The 22,116-nt window shown below is 47.8% G+C and overlaps 3 protein-coding genes across 3 annotated transcripts; all 3 read right to left on the bottom strand.

Moving 5' to 3' along the window:
• Nucleotides 1–299: 299 nt before the first annotated feature.
• fam151b (family with sequence similarity 151 member B) lies at nt 300–3,306 on the bottom strand. Its single transcript, XM_040196547.2, has 5 exons — nt 2,982–3,306; nt 2,558–2,717; nt 2,267–2,481; nt 1,539–1,674; nt 300–1,012 (listed from the first exon to the last, which is right to left on the bottom strand). The coding sequence occupies exons 1-5, from the start codon at nt 3,097–3,099 to the stop codon at nt 907–909; spliced, it is 735 nt and encodes a 244-aa protein (XP_040052481.2). The 5' UTR covers nt 3,100–3,306; the 3' UTR covers nt 300–906.
• Nucleotides 3,307–4,459: 1,153 nt separating this feature from the next.
• Nucleotides 4,460–6,231, bottom strand: LOC144386386 (perforin-1-like). The gene is made up of 2 exons (XM_078087456.1): nt 6,171–6,231; nt 4,460–5,014 (listed from the first exon to the last, which is right to left on the bottom strand). The coding sequence occupies exon 2, from the start codon at nt 4,981–4,983 to the stop codon at nt 4,597–4,599; it is 387 nt and encodes a 128-aa protein (XP_077943582.1). The 5' UTR covers nt 4,984–5,014; nt 6,171–6,231; the 3' UTR covers nt 4,460–4,596.
• A 9,769-nt stretch (nt 6,232–16,000) lies between these two features.
• Nucleotides 16,001–17,345, bottom strand: LOC144386385 (perforin-1-like). The gene is made up of 2 exons (XM_078087455.1): nt 17,279–17,345; nt 16,001–16,547 (listed from the first exon to the last, which is right to left on the bottom strand). The coding sequence occupies exons 1-2, from the start codon at nt 17,301–17,303 to the stop codon at nt 16,147–16,149; spliced, it is 426 nt and encodes a 141-aa protein (XP_077943581.1). The 5' UTR covers nt 17,304–17,345; the 3' UTR covers nt 16,001–16,146.
• Nucleotides 17,346–22,116: the final 4,771 nt, after the last annotated feature.

Below are 22,116 nucleotides of genomic sequence, written 5' to 3'. Positions count from 1 at the left end.
TGACGTCCTCGCTGAGGGTTCTTGCTGATGTGAGGGTTTCGGGACAGAGGATGTCTCATGTGTACAGACCCTCTGAGGCAAATTTCGAATTTGCGATTTTGGACTATAAAATTAAATGAGTAACTTCATATTAATATGGTCAAAACAAAGTATATTATTCCCTTACCACTCCCTGCATGTATATGTACACACTTACTTCCACCTTGTTAGTTCTACTTCTATAAATCTCAATGTTATTCATGTGTTCAGTCGGCCTTTCTGAACTACTGGTCATCTCCATACATTGATGAAGGTCTCACTTGACACAAAATCAGACATTTATGAAATACTTGCGAGCATGGGGAGGACATTGTGTGTTCAAAGAGCACCGACTGTGTGTCACTAAAGCTTTCTCTGTATATCCACCGTGACTGGACAGTCTTTGATGTTCAACCCATCTGCAGAACCAGTCAAAGGTTTGGACACACATTCTCAATGAGTCTTTATTAACCAAACGTTCTCTGTATGCAGCTGAAGAGTAGAGGGGGAGCGCCGGGAACTGCAGGGTTGGCGGTTCGAACCCCGGCTGCTCCATGTCCCATTTCAAAGTGTCCCTGAGCAAGACACCCAGCGCCTACCCTAAAATAATATGAAAATGGGCTTCTTCTCCCGGGAAAAAGTCCTACTGTGAAAACCTTTAAATAATTTGTCATTAATCAACTCTTTACTGAGCTCAGGTAAGTGTTGCAAAGGTTACATTTGGTGCAGCCAACTAACCTGGACTACAAAGAAAGACGAAATGCAACTATTCCAACAGGGCATCATGAGTTGTCCTTATCATCTCCTTCCCGTGGAGGATTCTCTACGTCGTGTGCAGAGAAGCCAAGATGCAAACCGACTCCAGCCCTTGAACTCGCTGAGGTGCTTCTACAGGTCGTAGTAGATCCTACTGCTGTCAAAGTTTGCTTTGTAGGCCAGTAGGTCCTGGGCAGGGAACTTGTCATCCTTGCCGGTCCACACCGTTAGCGTGTACCTGTGTAGGACAACGGCAGCATTAAACAGACCTGTGAGGTGGTAACAAATGTCAGAAAGAAGTATCCATTCATCCATCGTGGTACCTTGTTCTCTCACCCACAGCGTGCGACCCCCAGTGGACGTTTTAGGAATAGCAGCTACTTTTATAGAAATGCAATTTATGTCTCTGTAATTCTCACAATAGCAGAGTCACCCGGCGGGCCGCACTGGACCCCCCCCCGCGGGCCGGATTTGACCCGCAGGCCTCGAGTTTGACCCATGTGCATTAATGCATCACTAACTATAATCCGATGTATATTATTCTGAAATGGAGCATTCTTTATAATGACTACATTTATCGTGCTTACTTATATTTTAATACATGAGCTTTACTAGAATGAGAGGCGTTCCAGAGCAGCATGAGGGTCCACCGAGTGGACCCGGGCGGACATTCACACTACTGTGGGAGGTAGAGAGCTGAATGTAAAGGAGGTGAGGATTGTCTAGGTTTTCAACCATCAATAAAAGGAAGGATAAATCCTCACCTGTCCGACTGCTGGAGCAGCCATGAGAGCTGGGAGAAGGACGCGGCCAGCAGCGCTGCACGCACCGGGAAGGTGACGGGGTGCTCGAGGGCTCTACAGATCTCCTCCATCGTACGCACCATATCCCAGCTGTACCCTGGGAAATAGTCAAACCACACCAGTCACCATGCACGCCTCTTCTAGCGTTCTCCACCCTAAAAAGAGTCCCCATAGACTTCTGTGCCCCCTCCGGCAGCAGCTCCACGTCTGGATGTCAAGAGCCGAGCTCACGCTCATCAGGCGCAGAAGTTACTCTCCTTGACCTGCACAGAGCCTCAGCAGATGGAGCTTCATGTGAAGGACACCGACTGTCTGGATCCGCAGACCTCCACATGTGGTTGTGCTCGTCTTCCAGCTGGAGTCATTCTGTGTCTTTGCTTGGACCTGATGCTTAAGGTTTAGAGCAGAGCTGCATCAGGGACGCTCGTGTCTCTCTGGAGCTTTGGTGAGCAGGTGGTCAGCGCTGGTGGTCACCATGGTAACAAGAATGAGACAACAGTGTAATGTTTTGCCTCTAGGTGGTCCACCTTCACCCTAATAAGGGTGAAAGCTTCTGAAAGCTGCTCAGCAGCACCCTGAGAGCTCGCTAACAATACAGAAGGGTTATAACACTATTACATCATACTACATGCAATGTAACAAAAAACCAACGCATGCAAACACAGCGAGTGGCGCTGAAGTGTCTTCACCTGCGTTGTCTGTCCCCGCCGTCCACCCCGTGGTCCAGCCCAGTGACAGCACGGTGTGTGGAGGCAGCGTGCTCACAGACGAAAGGAAAGCCAGGGGGTCCAGAGGTGAGGCCAGCCCCCCGGGGCCAGGGAGGACGTCTGCGTTGACCCACACAGGACGGTTGGACCGATACACGTCCTCCAGCAGAACGACGGACGGAGACACCGCCTCCAGGCTGAGCGGAGAATACACCAGCGTCGGCAAAATACACAACGCCGCGGCGAATCCAGCGGGCAGAAGATGCGTCTCACCTCTTGAAATCCAGTTTTACTCCCTTGTCAGAACCCCCCACTGCTTCCAGCCACTCTTTCAGCGTGATGTCGCTGTCCGTGTCAGGGGGGTGGGCCATGATCGGCTCTTTGGGGTCCGCACCTCGGATTATTACGTCCGCCTCCATCATGTGAGTGGGGCCTGAGGGGGAAGGTTGGCGGTCAAAACTTTTAACAATGAACTGCTGTATTGAATCAATTGTTCTACTTTGACTGTAATGTCGAATGAGATTTCTTATGTGGAGCAAAACACTCGACTAGATCTCCACTCTCTGCTGTCCTGCTCCTAAATGGTGGAGGGAGGTCTCTGAAGACACCAGGACCACAGAGAGCCTTCACGTCTTCAGACTAAAGACACACCTCTTCAGACTCTACCTCCCCCACCCATGCAGACATATGCCCCCACCTGTCAGCGCCTCCGCCAGCCTGCTTCTGCTGTTGACCGCGTGCGACCACGTGACGTCAGCAGCGTCCCTCCTCCGTCCGTGACGGAGGCTGAAGTACCGCAGCGTGTGGTCCGACATCCTCCCTGCGGGCGGATAACTACGTTATAAACGCTTCCTCAGAGCTCCATGATCAGCAACTTTGAGCTCCCTCTTCATCTTCTTCCTCTTCCTCTTCCTCTTCTTCCTCTTCCTCTTCCTCTTCTTCTTCTTCTTCTTCTTCTTCTTTCTCTTCTCTTCCACACGGCCGCCGGCATCCATCATGTTGCGTTGCTGCCACCTTCTGGAAGTAAAATATGTCTGTAGGTCATAGGATCATGATCACAGCGCATGAGACATTCTTGAAGTCTATCAAGCTGGCTGGTCTCTTCTGCTTTTATTGATAGATACAATTGAATATCGTCTGCATAACAATTCATGTTTATGCTGTGTTTTCTGCTAACATTGCCTAAAGGAGATATATATATATATGGTAAAAAAAAGGTCCAAGCACAGAAGCTTGTGGGACTCCGCCACCGACATTGGGGGTCATCGAGGATTCATCGTTTATAAACATAAACTGGGATCGATCAGATGACTTCTTTGAATATCAATCCAATGCTCCTCCCTGCACTAGGATTTACTGATCAATGACGTCAGACGCAGCCCGAGGAGACAAGAATAGAGACGAGACCCTCGTCGGATGAATGCAGGGGGGCATTCATGATTTTAATTAGCGCGTTTGCACTGTGTTATGCTATGCGAGTATGAGGTGGTTAGTATTCTTTGTCTGGTCCACCTTGTGAGGCAGGCCCCCCTCGGAGGTCAAAAAAGACAAATACCTGCTTTATTAAATCAACTTTGTAATCTCCAACAAATCCCAATGCAATCACAGTGGGAATAACATATAATATTGGATTGAATGGAGACCCAAAGTTTTCCACCTAACAGACTGAAACCACTTCAGTGAATTCCACTCGAAACCTGCTGATTACTAGAAAATCTCTCGCCCCATAAATCCCTCCTTCTCTCCACGCATCACGTCGTCCATGCAGGCCTCCATACAGCCGACGTGGTCACTGCGTTCCCTCCTGCGTCATGCATTCATTCTGCTCTGATTGAGACTGGACCCTCCATAACTCCGATAACCACTAGGATACCAGTCTTATAAATGTTACTCATTAAGTTAACTTGGAGTCGATTTATTTAAGCCGGAACATTCTTCATTACATGCGCATGTTTCAGTAAGACAAAATAGATTGTATGATTAGTTAACCTTCTTTTACCAGAGTTTGTTGTTCACCAGAAATTCAGCCCTGCAGGTAGTAATCTCCAGTCAAAAGTAGGTCAAATTATTATTTATAACTTTCAATACCACAATATTCTGTAAAATGACTGAAAACACAGAGTTTGGTTACTCCATCACACTTTATTTCTTGTTGACAATGAAAGAAACGTATGATAGTGCTACCCAAATGTTTATTGATTGAGTCAATCACAGATTTGGAACCATCGGGATGAAAACAATCCTCAGAGCCAGTCTGAGTGAATCGTAGGCCGCATGTGATGACTTAAGGTCAGATGTAGCTGCGCGCCTCATCAGCCCAGTGTGTAGGTATAATGGAGGGTGCCCCCTTTCTTCAGGAAGCAGTCATGCGTATGTGTTCCCAGTTTGAGTTGACGCTGGCAGACCCCCAGCAGGTCGTCGAAGAGGATGTCACTGTCGTGAACCTCCAGCTTCATCACGTCATTCTCCTGGGCCTTGTAAGTGGTGAACTCCTCCTCCCACCAGGGGTTTTTGTTGTTGTTGCGTACAGATGTTTCACCGAGATCGGCGGAGCCGCAGAACACTTTGACATAAGCGTCTGGATTCCCCAGGATGTTGGTGTAAAGGTCGCTGGCCCGCAGGTTGAACAGCTTCAGCTGAGCATCAGTGAGAGTCAGGCTGCACAGGACCAGGAGCAGCAGGGGACGAGTGGACGCCATGGCTGCACAGGACGCTGTGGAGGAGCAAACGCTGCACAGGAGACACGGATTCACACTTATCAACCTTTTGAGTGGTGTCATGACACATCCTTAGCTGAATCCTCCGGTGCCTGCACCGTTTGACCCCCCTTAGACGTCACCATGTGCGGAATTTTGGATCCGTACTCTGCAGCACCTGAGCTATCTGCCAAAAAATGTCCCCATACAATAATAGTGTCACACTGAACCTTATCTTACTAACCTACTGTGTGTGGTTAGTTACGGTGTGACCTTTTTGTTTCAGATATCCCTCCCAACAATGTTAGAAACCCATCATAACAATTCCCAAAAATCCGTGTGAAAAAATACATGATTGACATTTGAGATTGTTACTAAAATAAGTTATAATTGTAGGAGGGATTTCTTTTTCATGGCGAAGATGGAGGATCCACCAATGTAATTGAATAGTTGGTAAACTTTGGGAGATCATTTTATTATTTACCTTATTATAATGTTGGTCAAAATAAGGAAATATGCTAGTAAATCGAGCAGTATAACATCCAATTCTAAAAGGATGTTTAAAAATAAACCCTTAACGGCATCTTATAATCCCTTAAAGATAAAAGCTTGGCACACATTCACCCTCACTGTCCATGACTCACAGGAGTGTAATCATCTGCTGAGAGTGGGAAAATGTAGCACGATCACAGCTGTATTTGAAAAAAGGAAAGGGCCCTCGTTCAGTTCCAAGGCATGACCAGCCGTTTATTTCACTAAGAAACAAATTAACGTGAAACTGGACCTTTTGAAAGTGTGAATTTATTTATTTTCCTGTCTGCTTATCAGTATTGGTCACAGTGGACAGAAATAAGAATTTAGAGCCGCTTCAGAAAACTAGTCCATTGTGTTTTATAACTTTATTATATTATATTTTAACTACAACTAGCCGTCCTTTTAATAACGTCATCACACTGTGAAGTTTGAATTTTAATGAGGTGTTTCAACTGTTCATTATTAATGACAACAAAATGAGCAGATATACCAGATGGTGAGACCTCAATAACTTGATCAGAGGTGATGACTCACACTCTTCATCGCTCCAGAAACAATTTTACAAAATAGCGTATGGGCATGGGTTAGTTTGAAGAAAGTAAAATGATCCAAATGCTCTACGAAATCCAAAGTACAGTAACAATGTTAGGTCTTACCTGTAGTCTTGAAACGTTGTCTCGTCTCGTAGGCGTTCCCGTGTGTTTTTAAAGGCCAGCATATCAGCTTCATCGAACCCTCCCACGAATAAACACTCAGCGTTACACAACATGACGGATTTGAGACTTTTGGTTGGGTTGGAGTTGTACTCAATTTATATTAGATAGAATTTTCTAATGCCAGTATCTGGAACATAATAATAGGTAACTTGTACTCTGATTTAGTCATCGTTATGTAGTCAACAACTGACAAATAAAAAATTATGCTATTAATCGTCAGCTTTTAAATTTGAATAAATACTCCTATAATAAAGAAAGGTTCTTCTCATTACAATGCTAATAAGGGATTGATTCAAACATTTGAAAATGATATGTCTGAAAGCTTTTACACTTTTTAATCTTAAAATGTAGTTAATTCACGTGTAAATGATGATGATGAAAATTGGGGTCAGACGGTGGATAACCTGACATGGATAGTGCGGTATATTACATTTAGTTATATTGTTGTAGTGGTCTGAATTCAGGTCTAGGGGAAAAGAGCGGGAAACCTAACAAAGACAGGAAGTAATCTGGTTCTTGAGGGATAGGGGTGTGGCCAGAGAGTAGGTTTCTTAAGAAGAAGGTTGAGTTACTTTGAAGGACTGTGGTACATGTCCTGTCAACAAACATGTTCATAACATCCAGTAAAGACGTGCTGATGTCACGACCCCAGCTCCCTGAGCATGTTTCCCTATTGTCTGTTTGTTTTTCATGGTTACCGAGCAACGTGGAGAGGCGGAGAGTTCCAGGCCTGCGGCCAATCAAGCCAACACACCTGATCTTGATTAGCCACCCTAGTTAAGCTGAGACCGACATCCAGTCCTTGCCGGATTGTTAGACGAAGTAGTACGTGTGCCTGCATTCGCTACCACCGCTACTTACTGAGATCCCGAGAATTCCCTTGAGAAACACTTACTTGTCTTTTGTCCTGTTTTCTAGTTCTGCACCTGGGAACCCGTCAACCTCGCCTGGCCACGGAGACGCCTCCACCCCCACCACCTCACCTTGACTCGCCATTCTGCACGTTGGACTACTCCTGCACAGTGTCAATAAAGACTCTTTGTTTTCACCTGAACCCATCTGGTCTGGTCTGCGTTTGGGTTCCATCAGAGGGACGTGACAGAACAATCCGGCCACCATGAACCCAGCGGATCTAGACTCTGTGAGCCATGCGGTGTCCCTACAAGGAAATTTGTTAGGGCAACACAGCACCGCCCTACAGGAGATCATGTCGTCGGTACAAGCCTTATCTGCCAGCCTGTCTGCCATTCAGGCCCAGCTAAATGCTCCTGCTGCGTCTCCGCCAACTGCATCACCCCCAGCCCTGGTCGAGGCTGGAGAAGTTTCCCCATCGGTCCGGGAGCCCAAGGTGCCCACACCGGAGAGGTATGAGGGAGATCTGGGAGGTTGCAGATCCTTCTTGTTACAATGCGGTCTGGTTTTTGACCTCCAACCTCAAACCTACCACTCGGACAAGGCTAAGATAGCCTTTGTTATTGGGCTGCTCCGGGGAAAAGCGCTGGAGTGGGCTTCGGCTATTTGGGAGCAACGAGACCCCTGTACCACCGCATACCAGGAATTCACGGCAGAGCTGAGGAGGCTGTTCGATCACCCCACCCGGGGTAAGGATGCAGCAAAGCGCCTGTTCGCTGTGCGTCAGGGAAACCGCAGCGTGGCAGAATATGTGATTGAATTCCGAACACTGGCTGTAGAGAGTGGGTGGAACAACGAGTCCCTACAGGCAGTGTTCTACCAGGGGTTGACCGAGCCACTGAAGGACGAGTTAATTTCCTATCCTGAGCCACAGAATCTCGAAGACCTGGTGGCCTTGTCCATCCGGGTGGATAACAGATGTCGGGAGAGAAGAAGGGAGAGACGGTTGGGATTGCCAAACCATCCACGGTCACCCAATTTCTTTCAAGGCACAGGGCACCCCAATCGCCCGACACTTAGCGAGACAAGGGAGGTGAGACTGCCTGACCCTGAACCAATGCAGGTGGGCAGACAGGGGTTGTCCACTGAAGAGCGCCAGCGGCGGCGAGATACCAGGAGCTGCCTCTACTGCGGACGTGCGGGCCATTACATCTCTTCCTGTCCTCAGCGCCAGGGAAACTCCCGGGCTCGCTAAATTTGGGAGGCCTTCTAGCGAGCCAAACCACTCAGACCCCCTCCCCTCGTGCCAGACCCCTTTTTTCTGTCACCCTCACCAAGAGAGACCAGTCTGTGGAGATTAATGCACTCGTTGACTCTGGCGCAGATGACAGCTTCATCGATGCTAGTCTGGTGGAACAGCTGGGGCTCTCCAAGGAACAACTTCCGGAGGCCATGGAAGCGACCACCCTCGACGGCAGACTACTAGCACGGGTAACCATGAGAACGGAGCCAGTGAAGATGCAGTTATCGGGCAACCACTCGGAAGACATCTCCTTCTTCATCCTGTCCTCACCACACATGCCCCTGGTTCTTGGTCACCCTTGGCTGAGGAAACACAACCCCACCCTGGATTGGGTGACAGGCAAGGTAACTAGTTGGAGTACTCACTGTCATGCTAACTGTCTTAAATCTGCCTGCTCCCACTCTACCCCCCGCCAGGTGGTGTCTTCCCCCCCCCCGGATTTGACTCTGGTGCCAACGGTTTATCACAGCGTAGGTGAGGTTTTTAGTAAACAACAGGCACTGGCCCTTCCTCCTCACAGACCCTATGACTGTGCAATCAACCTGATTCCTGGCGCCACCTTTCCCAAGGGACGCCTCTATAGCATCTCCCGACCGGAGCGCGAGGCCATGGAGACCTACATCAGGGATGCCCTGGCAGCGGGCCTAATTCGTCACTCATCTTCCCCCCTAGGGGCTGGATTCTTCTTTGTGGGTAAAAAGGATGGGTCCCTTCGGCCTTGTATTGATTACCGGGGTTTGAATAATATAACCATCAAGAACAAGTACCCTCTGCCCTTGATGAACTCTGCCTTTGACTCCCTGCAGGGCGCTTCGGTGTTTACTAAGCTTGATCTCCGCAACGCTTATCACCTCATCCGAATAAGAGAAGGGGACGAATGGCTGACTGGGTTCAACACCCCCATGGGCCATTTCGAGTACCTAGTCATGCCATTCGGCCTTACTAACGCCCCTGCAGTATTCCAGAGGATGATAAACGAGGTACTTAGCGACATGATTGGGCGTTTTGTGTTTGTCTACCTGGATGACATACTGGTCTTCTCGGAGAACTACAGTATCCACACCCAGCATGTCCAGCAGGTCCTTCAACGCCTTTTGGAGAATCGCCTCTTCGTTAAAGCAGAGAAGTGCGACTTCCACGCCCACACAACATCATTCCTTGGATACATTATTTCGGAGGGACAGGTGAGGATGGATCCCGAGAAAGTGAGGGCGGTTCTGGACTGGCCTCAGCCTGTTACTAGATTGCAACTCCAAAGGTTCCTGGGGTTTGCAAATTTCTACCGCCGGTTTATCCGCGACTACAGCCGGGTGGCCGCCCAGTTGACAGCCCTGACGTCCAGTGCCAGGCCCTTCTGCTGGAGCCCGGAGGCGGACAGAGCATTCCGGGACCTAAAGCACCGGTTCACCACGGCACCCATTCTCACACAGCCGGACCCCAAACGTCAGTTCGTGGTGGAGGTGGATGCTTCTGAGGTTGGCGTAGGCGCCATCCTGTCCCAACGTAGCTCTGCCGATGGTAAGCTCCACCCGTGTGCTTTTCTCTCTCGTCGTCTTTCCCCAGCAGAGAGAAACTACGACGTGGGGAACAGAGAACTACTCGCCGTCAAGCTTGCCTTGGAGGAGTGGCGCCATTGGCTTGAGGGAGCGGAACAACCATTTATCGTCTGGACCGACCACAAGAATCTTGCATACATGCAATCGGCTAAACGTCTCAACTCACGTCAAGCCAGGTGGGCCTTATTTTTTGGTCGCTTCAACTTTTCCCTCACGTATCGACCAGGCTCCCGGAATGGCAAGGCGGACGCGCTGTCCCGGGTATTCGCGAGGACCGAGGAGACAAGGGCCAGGACGGAGACCATCCTACCCCGGAGCCTCGTGGTGGGGGCAGTAGTCTGGAGGATCGAAGAGGAGGTAAAGACTGCCCTTCGGAGCCAACCTGGTCCAGGTAATGGCCCACCGGGTCGTTTGTTTGTGCCCGAACCCCTTCGATCGGCGGTACTCCAGTGGGCACACGCCTCGAGGATTGCTTGCCATCCGGGCGTGGCCCGTACCATGGCGCTGTTGCGCAGACGCTTCTGGTGGCCAGCCATGGGAAAGGACACTCAGGGGTTTGTCGCTGCCTGTCCAGTCTGTGCACGGAATAAGGGAACAAATCGACCCAGTGCAGGACTACTTCACCCTCTACCAATTCCCAGGCGGCCCTGGTCCCACCTGGCTCTGGATTTTGTAACCGGTCTTCCCCTATCTGAAGGTAACACAGTTGTTCTAACCGTAGTTGATAGATTCAGCAAATTTGCACACTTCGTGCCCCTCCCAAAACTACCCTCAGCTACACAGACTGCTGCTATCCTGGTCAAGGAGGTTTTTAGGATCCACGGTCTGCCGAGGGACATCGTATCCGACCGAGGTCCCCAATTCACATCGGCGGTATGGAAGGCATTCTGCACTGCCATCGGCGCCACTGCCAGTCTCTCCTCCGGATTCCACCCCCAGTCCAACGGCCAAGCGGAGAGGGCCAACCAGAAGATGGAGGCAACACTGCGATGCCTGGTCTCTTCTAACCCCACCACTTGGTCCTCCCGGCTGCCTTGGGCTGAGTATGCCCACAACACGCTCCCTACCGCCGCCACAGGTATGTCGCCCTTTCAATGCCTATACGGCTATCAACCCCCGTTGTTCCCCTCGCAGGAGAAGGAGATTGCGGTTCCCTCGGTCCAGGCTCATTTCCGGCGCTGCCACCGGACATGGCACCAGGCCAGGGCAGCCCTCTTGAGAGCTTCTGGTCAGTACCAGGCCCAGGCCAACCGTCGCCGTTCCCCCGCACCCCACTATAAGGTGGGGGACAAGGTCTGGTTGGCCACCCGGGACCTTCCACTGCGAACTGAATCCAAGAAGCTGAACCCCAAGTATATTGGGCCGTTCAAGGTAGAGAGGGTCATCAACCCGGCAGTTGTCCGGCTGAGGCTTCCCAAATCCCTCAAGGTACATCCTGCTTTTCATGTATCCCGCATCAAGCCGGTCCTTCTCAGTCCCCTGCTACCCCCTCCCTCTCGGCCTCCTCCCCCTCGGATGATTGACGGAGGTCCTGCCTACACGGTGCGACGCATCATGGACTCCCGGCGACGAGGCCGGGGTTTCCAGTACCTTGTGGACTGGAGGGGCTATGGTCCAGAAGCAAGGTGCTGGGTTCCGCGGCGTCAGATCCTGGACGCTGACCTGCTGAGGGTGTTCCACCAACGCCACCCCGGTGCACCGGGTGGTCCGCCCGGGGGCGTCCGTCGGAGGGGGGGTACTGTCACGACCCCAGCTCCCTGAGCATGTTTCCCTATTGTCTGTTTGTTTTTCATGGTTACCGAGCAACGTGGAGAGGCGGAGAGTTCCAGGCCTGCGGCCAATCAAGCCAACACACCTGATCTTGATTAGCCACCCTAGTTAAGCTGAGACCGACATCCAGTCCTTGCCGGATTGTTAGACGAAGTAGTACGTGTGCCTGCATTCGCTACCACCGCTACTTACTGAGATCCCGAGAATTCCCTTGAGAAACACTTACTTGTCTTTTGTCCTGTTTTCTAGTTCTGCACCTGGGAACCCGTCAACCTCGCCTGGCCACGGAGACGCCTCCACCCCCACCACCTCACCTTGACTCGCCATTCTGCACGTTGGACTACTCCTGCACAGTGTCAATAAAGACTCTTTGTTTTCACCTGAACCCATCTGGTCTGGTCTGCGTTTGGGTTCCATCAGAGGGACGTGACAGCTGAAGAGAAACCTGGTGTTTTAATTTCTCTCTATTAACGGTAACAAGCCGGCTGCTCTTCATTACGGAGGGCCTGCTTATATTCTTTAAGACTGTCTTGCCAAACTAACCTAGATTCTTCTAAATTGTTGGAACGCCAAGTTTTTACACTGTTCGCTTAAATTTCCCTCTTTGAGGGTTATACCAAGGAGCAAACTTCTTTGGAGTTATTATATAGAGGATCAACTGAGTCCAGTGTCATTCGCAGACAGCTTGTGGCACTATTGACAAGATGATCAATCTTGGATGAACTGAACTCTTCAGTGGAGTTGACTGATATTGAGACACGATGCTGAACTCAACCGAAGGAATCACTATGTAGCTGTGATGGAGCCAGATCTACCAACTCTCACGGTTTCGCCGTGTGACACACGCTTTTGCATGTTTTCACACGCACTCACGCCACACAACCAATTTCTCACGGCAAAAAAAGAAATTCGGATTTTGGGCCGAAGCGCGTTCGTTCCTTTTCAAACTCCCCGACGATAGACGGCGCTAAGGAGCGCGTCTGTGAACCTATTCGCTGCATAGACATCCTGTTTACCCCGAAGAGTCCCGGAGTTAGCAACAGAAGAAGATTTTCAAACAGACACAACCGCGGGAGAAACTCAGGAGGAGCAAAGACTAAGGTACGTTAATGACATGTGGTTCAATTAAGTACTCACTCTCTTAAACTTTAAATCTTGAAAGAACTGATTAGTTGTGTTTGTGTGATTTTGAGTGGTGAATGTAAACTGTCACAACAAGCAGCAGGAGAGCACCTTGTTAACCTCTTGGTGTACTGCATGCTCAAAACATCATAGCATTGTTTATTAAGCCTTAATAAACAATGCTTGATAAAAAATGACTAACCAGCTTCTGATCTCCTTCTTAATACCTCATCTTTTGTTATTTTATTTATGTGTATTTATATTATGTGTATCCATTGTTTTGCTTTGAAGGGCTACTGTTTAAGCACTTTATTTGTTGCACTTTTTTGTTTGATAATGAAAAATATTTTTCCCTAACTAAACTTGTCATTTTTTGCTGAACATAAATCATTAAGTGCTCTTAAGAATACAATTATTAACAATATATGTGAGGTTTCAGTTAAGAGTTAGTTGAATACCATTCAAAACAACCTAAATTGGTCAAATCTTAAACACAGGTCTATTAATTAGGCTATTTTGTGGTACATAGACAGTCATTGAGGCACAGCAATAGTTTTCTGGTTGAATGTTCAGCTCAAGTCTAGAAGGCCCCACAAGTCATGAGCAGATGAACATGAATCAGAATAAGTTCAGGCATACGACCCAAAAATCCACTAGAATGCATGAAATAACATCTACTTAAACCAGAATGTCCTTGGGGTGGACCATCAGCTACGTCTCTGCTTCTCAGAATGTAACCAATGTTGTCCATCTCCAGCAGGCCGCCCCTCTCAACGACGTTGGGCCCCACAAACCACCAGAATGCAGGGTACAACACGGGTACTACGCCAAATGAATTCACACCAACGTGTGTGGCTGCGTGCGTGACAAAATCTTGGTCACCCCCGACAAAATCTCACTCCAAGGTTTTTTGAAAAGTTGGCAGCTCTGTGGAGCTACTACCGCCGGGTTTGTTGAAGGATGCACGGGTCTGCTTATCAATATCCTTTATTTTATTTTGCAGTGATCAGGTTTGTGGCTTTGTTGCTCCGCTCCCCGGACTTGCCCCTGAGCGTCTGCTCCAGTCTCTCCAAGTCCTGCTCACAGTTTTTACAGGGGAGACAATCAGTCAGGATGTTGCTCAGCTGTGCTTGTTAACTACCTGCTGGCACCATTCCCTGAACCACTCCCCCGCTCTCCCCTCTGCAGCTGAGCTAACCACACCTCGCGACCACATACCCCCAACCGCCTGACTTAGGCCTGTGGGCGGGAGAGGAAGTCCGCCACGACCATTTACATCCCTGGCCTATGGACAACCTTGAAGTTAAAAGGCTGTAGAGCCAGTTACCACCGAGTGATCCGGGCATTGGTATCCTTCATGGGGTGGAGCCACTGCAGTGGTGCATGTTCTGAACATAGGGCGAATTGGCGTCCCAGGAGGCAGTACAGCAGGGAGTCGACCGCCTACCGGATGGCCAGGCACTCCTTCTCCCCAGTACTGTACCTGGCCTCTCTCCCTCTGATAGTTTCCGGCTGATGTAGAGGCCTGGGCGGTCCACCCCCTGCACCTGCCGTGACAAAACGCCCCCCAGCCCTCTGTTCGACGCATCAGTCTGCAGGATAAAAGGGAGAGAGAAGTTAGGCTCTCTGTGGGGAACCACTGCCCCATACACCTGTTTCACCTCCTCAACCGCCCACTGGCACCGCTCCGTCCACTGGACCAGATCTGAGATCTGAGGTCAGTCAAGGGGCTGGTCAGCTCCGCAAAGCCATGGATGAACCTCCTGTAGTAGCCCACCACCTCCAAAAACTGCCTCACCTCTTTTTTTGTCTCAGGCAGGCTGCGATAGTCTTGTCCACTTGAGGGCGCACCCTCCGCCCAACTGCACACTTCCCCGGGTTAGCGGTGAGCCCGGTCAAAATAAAAAATGCCAAGGGGCAAAAACGCAGACACAAACGGGGACCGGGAACTCACAAGACATTCAGGGAATGACATTCAATGACGCGACCAAGGACGAACGATACACGGGGCTTAAATACACTGGGAAGGTACAGGTGATTGGACACAGGTGGAAACAATCAGACACAGCAGACAATCACAGGGGATGACAGGACAAGGCAGGAAGTGAAGTAACCAAGGGACACAAGATGCATAAAACTACAAAGTAAAACAGGAAACAAACCCAAACCGTGACAGTAGGCCTAATCAATGAAAAGTGCTGGTATGATAATGCTGCGTCAGGGTACACAATATGACCAGCAATTCGTATCACTTGGTCGAAGGCAAAGTGTAGAGTATCATCACGAGACTGTTCCAGTGGAAAATCTTCCATGGAGCGTAATTTGGGAGCCGGCGGAGTCTCCATAGGAGGCTCCGTCGGTTCCCCCTCCCTGTCTGCAGTGTCAGACAACCTCGCGTCACCGCTGAGCACAGCACAATGCGTACTGCCCTCTAATTTATGAACCCCTGCCCAATCTGTCCCCAAGATTAGAGGGTGTGTAAGGCGGGTGCTAACCGCAACCTTTACTTTATGCTTTCCCCCCCCATATCTAATCTCTATTGGCACCACTGGGTAATCGTGAATATCCCCATGCACACACTTAATACTCACCCACGATGCCGCCACCACTGGGGGCCAATCGGCCTCCCGCTGGCAGCCGGGATGAACCGCCAGGGTGATGGCGACCTTCAGTGTCACCGGACGGTTGTATCAGACCCACACCGACGTCCGGGGTGGCAGACCCTCCAGGAGCTGCTCCACCACTACGTTCACCACCGCCGCCGCTCCACCCACTCCCCCGGCTGCAGCCACCTGTTTTCGCATTCTTCAGCCGCTGGGGGAATGCGAACGGGCGGTCCCCTGGCCATAGCCTGGCCCTATCCGGTCCATGATGGTCCTCTCCACATAAACGTGCCTATATACCTATATAATACTCGTCATTCATTTCCAGAACCACATTTTGTTGCACTGTTCACTTTGTAAGTTCACTTTGTAAGTTTGCAAGCATTTTAGATTCCTTTTTATTAAAATAAAAACTATTTACAACAACAGTGTCAGTGAATTTATTTCACTAGAAATGTATAAAATTCGACCCTGCAGGTAGTAATCTCCAGTCAAAAGTAGGTTAAATTATTATTTATAACTTTCAATACCACAATATTTTGTAAAATGACTGAAAACACAGAGTTTGGTTGCTCCGTCACACTTTATTTCTTGTTGACAATCTAAGAAACGTATGATAGTGCTACCCAAATGTTTATTGATTGAGTTAATCACAGATTTGGAACCATTAGTATGTGATGACTTAAGGTCAGACATAGCTGCGCGCCTCATCAGCCCAGTGTGTAGGTATAATGGAGGGTGCCCCCTTTCTTCAGGAAGCAGTCATGCGTATGTGTTCCCAGTTTGAGTTGACGCTGGCAGACTCCCAGCTGGTCGTCTAAGAGGATGTCACTGTCGAAAACCTCCAGCTTCATCACGTCATTCTCCTGGCCCTTGTAAGTGGTGAACTCCTCCTCCCACCAGGGGTTTTTCTCATTCCTGCTGACAGATGTTTCACCAAGATTGGAGGAGCCGCAGAACACTTTGACATAAGCGTCTGTGGTTCCCAGGAGGTTGGCGGACAGGTCGCTGGCCCGCAGGTTGAACAGCCTGAACTGAGCGTCAGTGAGAGTCAGGCTGCACAGGACCAAGAGCAGGAGGGGACGAGTGGACGCCATGGCTTCACAGGAGGCTGTGGAGGAGCAAACGCTGCATTTCATAGGACATACGGATTTAAAGGGGTTGTCTGGAATCGCAATACAATTATGTCACTAAAAAAAGTTATAATTATAATTTATTAAATACGGATACTATAAGAAGGATTTTCTTTTCACAGTGAAGCAAGAGGATCCACCAATGTTATTGAATAGTTGGCAAACTTTTTTTTTAATTGTTTACTTTATTATAATGTTTGTGAAAGGAAATGTGCTAGGAAATAGGGCATCCAATTTTAAGAGGATGCAGACAATAGTGAGACATGGAAAACTCAAAACAGTATCTTATAATCCCTTATGAGCTAACCACACATGTATGACTCACTGAGTTACCAGGGAAATAATTATCTTCAAAGGAAAGGAGTGTGAAAATGTAGCACTATAACAGCTGTATTAGAAAAAGTCCCTTCGGTCAGTCTAAAGGGGTGACCAGCCATTAATTTCACCAAAAGAAACAAATCCATTGGAAATGTTTTTGTCTTGATAGGCTGCTTCACATCTTTCCTATGGAGATCTATGAGCTTCCTCAGAAAACTGGTCCATTGCGTTTCATAATTTGACATAACTTGATCAGAGGTGATGAAGAGTGTGGATATCTCTTCATAAACAATTTTACAAAATAGCGTATGGGCATGGATTAGTTTGAAGAAAGTAAAATGATACAAATGCTCTACGAAATCCAAAGTACAGTAACAATGTTAGGTCTTACCTGTAGTCTTTGAACGTTGTCTCATCTCGAAGGCGTTCCCATGTGTTTTTAAAGGCCAGCATATCAGCTTCATCGAACCCTCCCACGAATAAACACTCAGCGTTACACAACATGACGGAACCGGATTTGAGACTTTTGGTCGGGTTGGAGTTGTACTCAATTAATATTCAACAAGGGGCAGTTAGAGACTTTTCTAATGCCAGTGTCTGGAACATAATAATGGGTAACTTGTACTCTGATTTAGTCCCAAATATATTCAAGTGGCCTGAAACCTGAATTAATGTAGTTCATGTAGTTCAAAAAAAGTTCTATTGACAACAGTTATTGTCAGCTTTTAAATTTGAATAATACGGTTATCTGGGGTCGGGTCACAGGGGCAACAGCTCCAGCAGGGGACCCCGAACTTCCCTTTCCCGGGCCACATCTACCAGCTCTGACTGGGGGATCCCAAGGCGTTCCCAGGCCAGTGCAGAGATATAATCTCTCCACCCAGTCCTGGGTCTTCCCCGGGGCCTCTTCCCAGCTGGCCGTGCCTGGAACACCTCCCTAGGGAGGCGCCCAGAGGGCATCCTCACCAGATGCCCAAACCACCTCCACTGGCTCCTTTCAACGGCAAGGAGCAGCGGCTCTACTCAGAGCTCCTCGCCCTGTTTCTAAGGGAGACGCCAGCCACTCTCCTGAGGAAACCCATTTCGGCCGCTTGTACCCGTGACCTAGTTCTTCCGGTCATGACCCGTCCTTCATGACCATAGGTGAGGGTAGGAACGAAGATTGACCGGTAGATCCAGAACTTTGCCTTCCAAGTGCAATACTGCCGTCGCTGCTCCGATTCTCCGGTGGGAGAAGCTCCGCCGGAGGTGTAAGTTTGAGAAAAAATATATATCTTTTGGACCGGGGTCTCCTCCTGACGTTCCCAGTTCACTCGCACTATGCGCTTGGGTTTACCAGTGCTTTCCTGAGTCTTCCCCCATCCTCTGACCCAGCAGATGGTAATCAGTTGAGAGCTCTGCATCTCTCTTTAAGCGAGTGGCCTCAGATCAGATGATACGATTTTAAAATCCATTAGGCCTCGGGTGCTCTAGAGTCCATCTCCCATCCAGGAGTGTGGTTCCAGAGCTGAGGCCGAGGCACAGCGTAGAGGTAAGCCCCACCAGATCCAACTGATAAAGCTCCACCTCTCACACAAGCATCCGGCTCCTGAGATGTTACGTTCCACGTCCTCAGAGCCAGCATCTGCCGCCCAGGTCTGTTCCGTCCAGACCCCCCACTGTCACTGCCACCCTTGTAGCAGCACACCCGACCCCATCGGTTTCACAGACGCTCGCAGTAGGGCCCTCCATCTGGGGTAAGGGTAACCCTACCAGGAGCACAAGGCTCCAGACAACACAGCCCTCAGGGTCATAGGGGCACACAAACCTCTCCACCATGACGGTGCAGAGAGGTAGTATTAGTAATGTTAACATTAGCATTAGCAATGTTATACTTTAAGGAGCAGTTTTCTGTGATTTCTCGGCGCATATGTGTGCTGTAATGCTGGCTGGAAACATCCAGTGGACAAACTGAAACCTTCAATTACTCGCTCTTAATGAGTGAATATACATTTTGAGACTTGATTTATTGTTTGGTTATTAGTTCACTTTTAGGGTGGTGATTATCTCTAGTGATTATCAATAATTCTATTGATGTCAATGATTTAAATTCACACTAGCTATTAACCAAAACAAAGCCCCTACACCGTGCCCAACATGACTATCACTTTTTAAGTCCAATAACAATACAAACGCTATTAACAATAATCCATTTGAGATTTGAGCAACTATAGGGCAGTACAGTGCGAAGAAGAAACAGTGGTTGAATACAGCTTTGAGATGCCAGTGGGAGACGGAGCTGCCTCTAAGTGTGTAAAGGGTCGAAGGTTTTTTATTTTTTGGGGCCGATGTGAGGGTTTCAGGACAGAGGATGTCGTATGTGTACAGACTGTAAAGCCCTGCGAAGCAAATTTGTAACTTGCAATTTGGGGCTTTACAAAATAAAATGAATTGAACTGAAAGTTATATTAAGACAACAAAACCAGATAACTAGTTTTAGGAGCTCAAAAGTTTCACTTGAAATAACTATTCCAACAGTTCAGGTGGCATCAAAGATACTTTGAGAGCTTTAGGAAAACTGCCATGATTGTATGGTTTAAGGCAGCGGTCTTCAACGTTTTTCAGGCCAAGGACCCCCAAACTGATGGCGAGATGGAGCAGGGACCCCCTATTCTACGGAGTTTGGTCCAACGTGACTTTAGACGTGAGCATAACGCGATCTGATTGGCTGGTGCCTGTGATGTCGTATCAGCATGAAAGGAGCGAGCTTGAGAGAGCTGCCGTGGGACTGAAAGATAACGTCTTCTCCATCCGTTATCCGTTTCTACAATATGTTGGACAATAAATACAATTCTGATTCTGATTCGTGGAAAAAAAATTGGTTGAAAAAAAGAAGAAAAAAAAAATTGTCTTATCAACCAAAAACTTTGTGACCCCCCCCTCCAGTACCTCTGCGGACCCCCTGTTGAAGACCTCTGGTTTTAGGGACAAAAGAACACTTTCAGACTTTGGTGTCAATATTTCATACTAAATTACGAGGCGTGACCATTACTGAATTAGTTGTGCGCATTTAGTTTGGTTGTCTACCTCAAAAACACGTCCCCATTGCCTTTTAATTCCTGCAGAATGACACACAAAAACAAAACAATTTGTGACCATGAACCAACCAACAGATAAGATTTTGTGACTATTTTAGAGTTTTCAGCTGTCAGCGAGAGGTGTTATCCTCTTCAAAGGAAAAGAGTGTGAACCCTTAATGTGGAGACAGCTGGATTTGTTTGGATTGTTGTTCCATTCACTTTCTTATCTCTAATCATTTATGCAGCGGACACCTTCAACTTGTGACCTGTTTGTGTTAGACCAACTGTCCTCTTGAATTTATTAATCTACAAGTCGGCCTGCACCATATCTATTTCTAATCATATTTTGAGCTTCATCTGAGGTTATTAAGACTTTATCACTATTAAGCCTTTGGTTCAGATAAACTGTTGACCTACCTTTCCTAGTTGCTTGTCAGTGTTGGTCACAGAGGGACAGAACCCTGAAAAAAGGAGCATTTAATAGTATACAGAAATGGAAAATAATCCCAAATGAAGGGTAGTATGTGAGTTTTGGAAATGCCTATTATTTGGTTTTTGATTTGTCCATGTTGTACATGAGCTGAAAACATGTGGCATATATTGAGAGGTATATGTGTTGGAATGACGCTCATTCACGCTAAAATGTGTACATTTAAATGCCAATAAACTGCAATAAACCTCAATAATTCCTATGTTAAAAGGGATTGATGGGCCGTGTATTTTCTTGAATAACCCAATAACCTCATTATGACGCCACATTTTACAGGTACCTTGGCATATACACACCTCATATTCACATTGTAACATTTAAAGTGAAATTACATGTTTCACAAAGCTCATCACTTACAAATACAACTGCAGATACATGAATATGTCATGACGGGATGCTGCGTTATTAACGTATATATGTTTAAATCAATGCTTAAGTGATCAATGCTCAAAATCACAAGAGCCAGTCACGATCCTGTTGATGAAGAAGCGCTTTTACTTCGCAGGGTGTTAAACACGGGAGAGAATACTGAGGCCCGATTAGATATATTGTCATTTCCAGATAACTTGTTTGAACGCTATCGTTTTTTTTTACAGTCCATCAAATGGGGTCGTCGTGGCACAGGGGTTAGAGAAGGTGTGCTGGGAAGCACAAGGTTGGTGATTCGATTCCAGGCTGCCCCATGTTCCATGTCGAAGTGTCCCTGAGCAAGACACCTCACCCCTAATTGCTCCCCAGGCAAAATGTGAAAAAGCCATGGGTTTAAAGTGTAATGTAAGTCGCTTTGGATAAAAGCGTCTGCTAAATGACCTGTATTGTAAATATGTCCATGACCTCACCCGTCCTCATAGAGGTAACGGCCCCCATCGTGGACGTGCATTACTTGTATGTATACATGTATTACTTTTTCTGCAAACGGCAGTTTCCTTTACAACATTATAATATTAGTAAAGCTGCTGTATGCAGAGCCATGAGAAACGCCTTTTAAACCTTTTTGTTCCCTGGACACAAACCAGTGTGACATTAAAGAGGAGTTCCACAGGACGCACCTGAATAAAACACATTATAGGTCCAATAGCATTGAACCAGTTTTTACCAGTGATGTTGTTCTTGTGATTAAACATGAGCATGTGTGTGTATTTCCAGCCTGTGTGTACTGCATTCTAACAAGCAGTGTAAAAATGTTATTTTCCCACTGGGAATTAGTAAAACGTATGGATTATGATAGTGTGTACATTAAATATTAACGGACAACACCATATTGGAACTTACAGTAATTTTCTCCCACAACGTTTCTCTGTCTTTTGCTGCAGTAGCCGTGTTACTTTCTTTTCTAATTACGGGTTCATACTCGTCGTTTGTTGCATTAATATTTGCAGCTCAATAGGGGTGAATATATTGTTTGTGGTTGTTGCCATGGTAACTCATAGTATCATGGCTCCATTCATGCTTCCTTCATATTGTGGTGGTGCACACGCTCAACTCTGAGTCAACCTACTCTGAGTTGATTGAACCAACTCTAAACAGCTGTTCTGAAACCCAGAACTCAGAGGTTCCCATCTCAGGGTAAATCAACTCAGAGTTTAGGGTTTGACTCAGAGTTTGTTAAACCTCCTACTTGAAACGGACCCCTGGTGTGTTGACTCGATTCTTGTTCCCTCATTCTGACCCCTTATCATC

This window comes from Gasterosteus aculeatus, chromosome 13 (genome assembly GCF_964276395.1).
Source record: "Gasterosteus aculeatus chromosome 13, fGasAcu3.hap1.1, whole genome shotgun sequence".
In the NCBI taxonomy this organism is placed as follows: Eukaryota; Metazoa; Chordata; class Actinopteri; order Perciformes; family Gasterosteidae; genus Gasterosteus; species Gasterosteus aculeatus.
Note: the sequence above shows the minus strand (reverse complement) of the source record. Positions and strands in the feature narration are given on the sequence as shown.

What these genes read in the sequence shown, in the direction of transcription:
- fam151b (XM_040196547.2), bottom strand. Translation starts at nt 3,099, where the DNA reads ATGTCGGACCACACGCTGCGGTACTTCAGCCTCCGTCACGGACGGAGG. An exon ending in GTAAAACTGGATTTCAAGAG is followed by an intron (nt 2,482 to 2,557) that starts GTGAGACGCATC and finishes TTCTCCGCTCAG; the next exon opens with CCTGGAGGCGGTGTCTCCGT. An exon ending in CTGCTCCAGCAGTCGGACAG is followed by an intron (nt 1,013 to 1,538) that starts GTGAGGATTTAT and finishes TGTCCTACACAG; the next exon opens with GTACACGCTAACGGTGTGGA.
- LOC144386386 (XM_078087456.1), bottom strand. Translation starts at nt 4,983, where the DNA reads ATGGCGTCCACTCGTCCCCTGCTGCTCCTGGTCCTGTGCAGCCTGACT.
- LOC144386385 (XM_078087455.1), bottom strand. Translation starts at nt 17,303, where the DNA reads ATGAGACAACGTTCAAAGACTACAG. An exon ending in ACAACGTTCAAAGACTACAG is followed by an intron (nt 16,548 to 17,278) that starts GTAAGACCTAAC and finishes GCTCCTCCACAG; the next exon opens with CCTCCTGTGAAGCCATGGCG.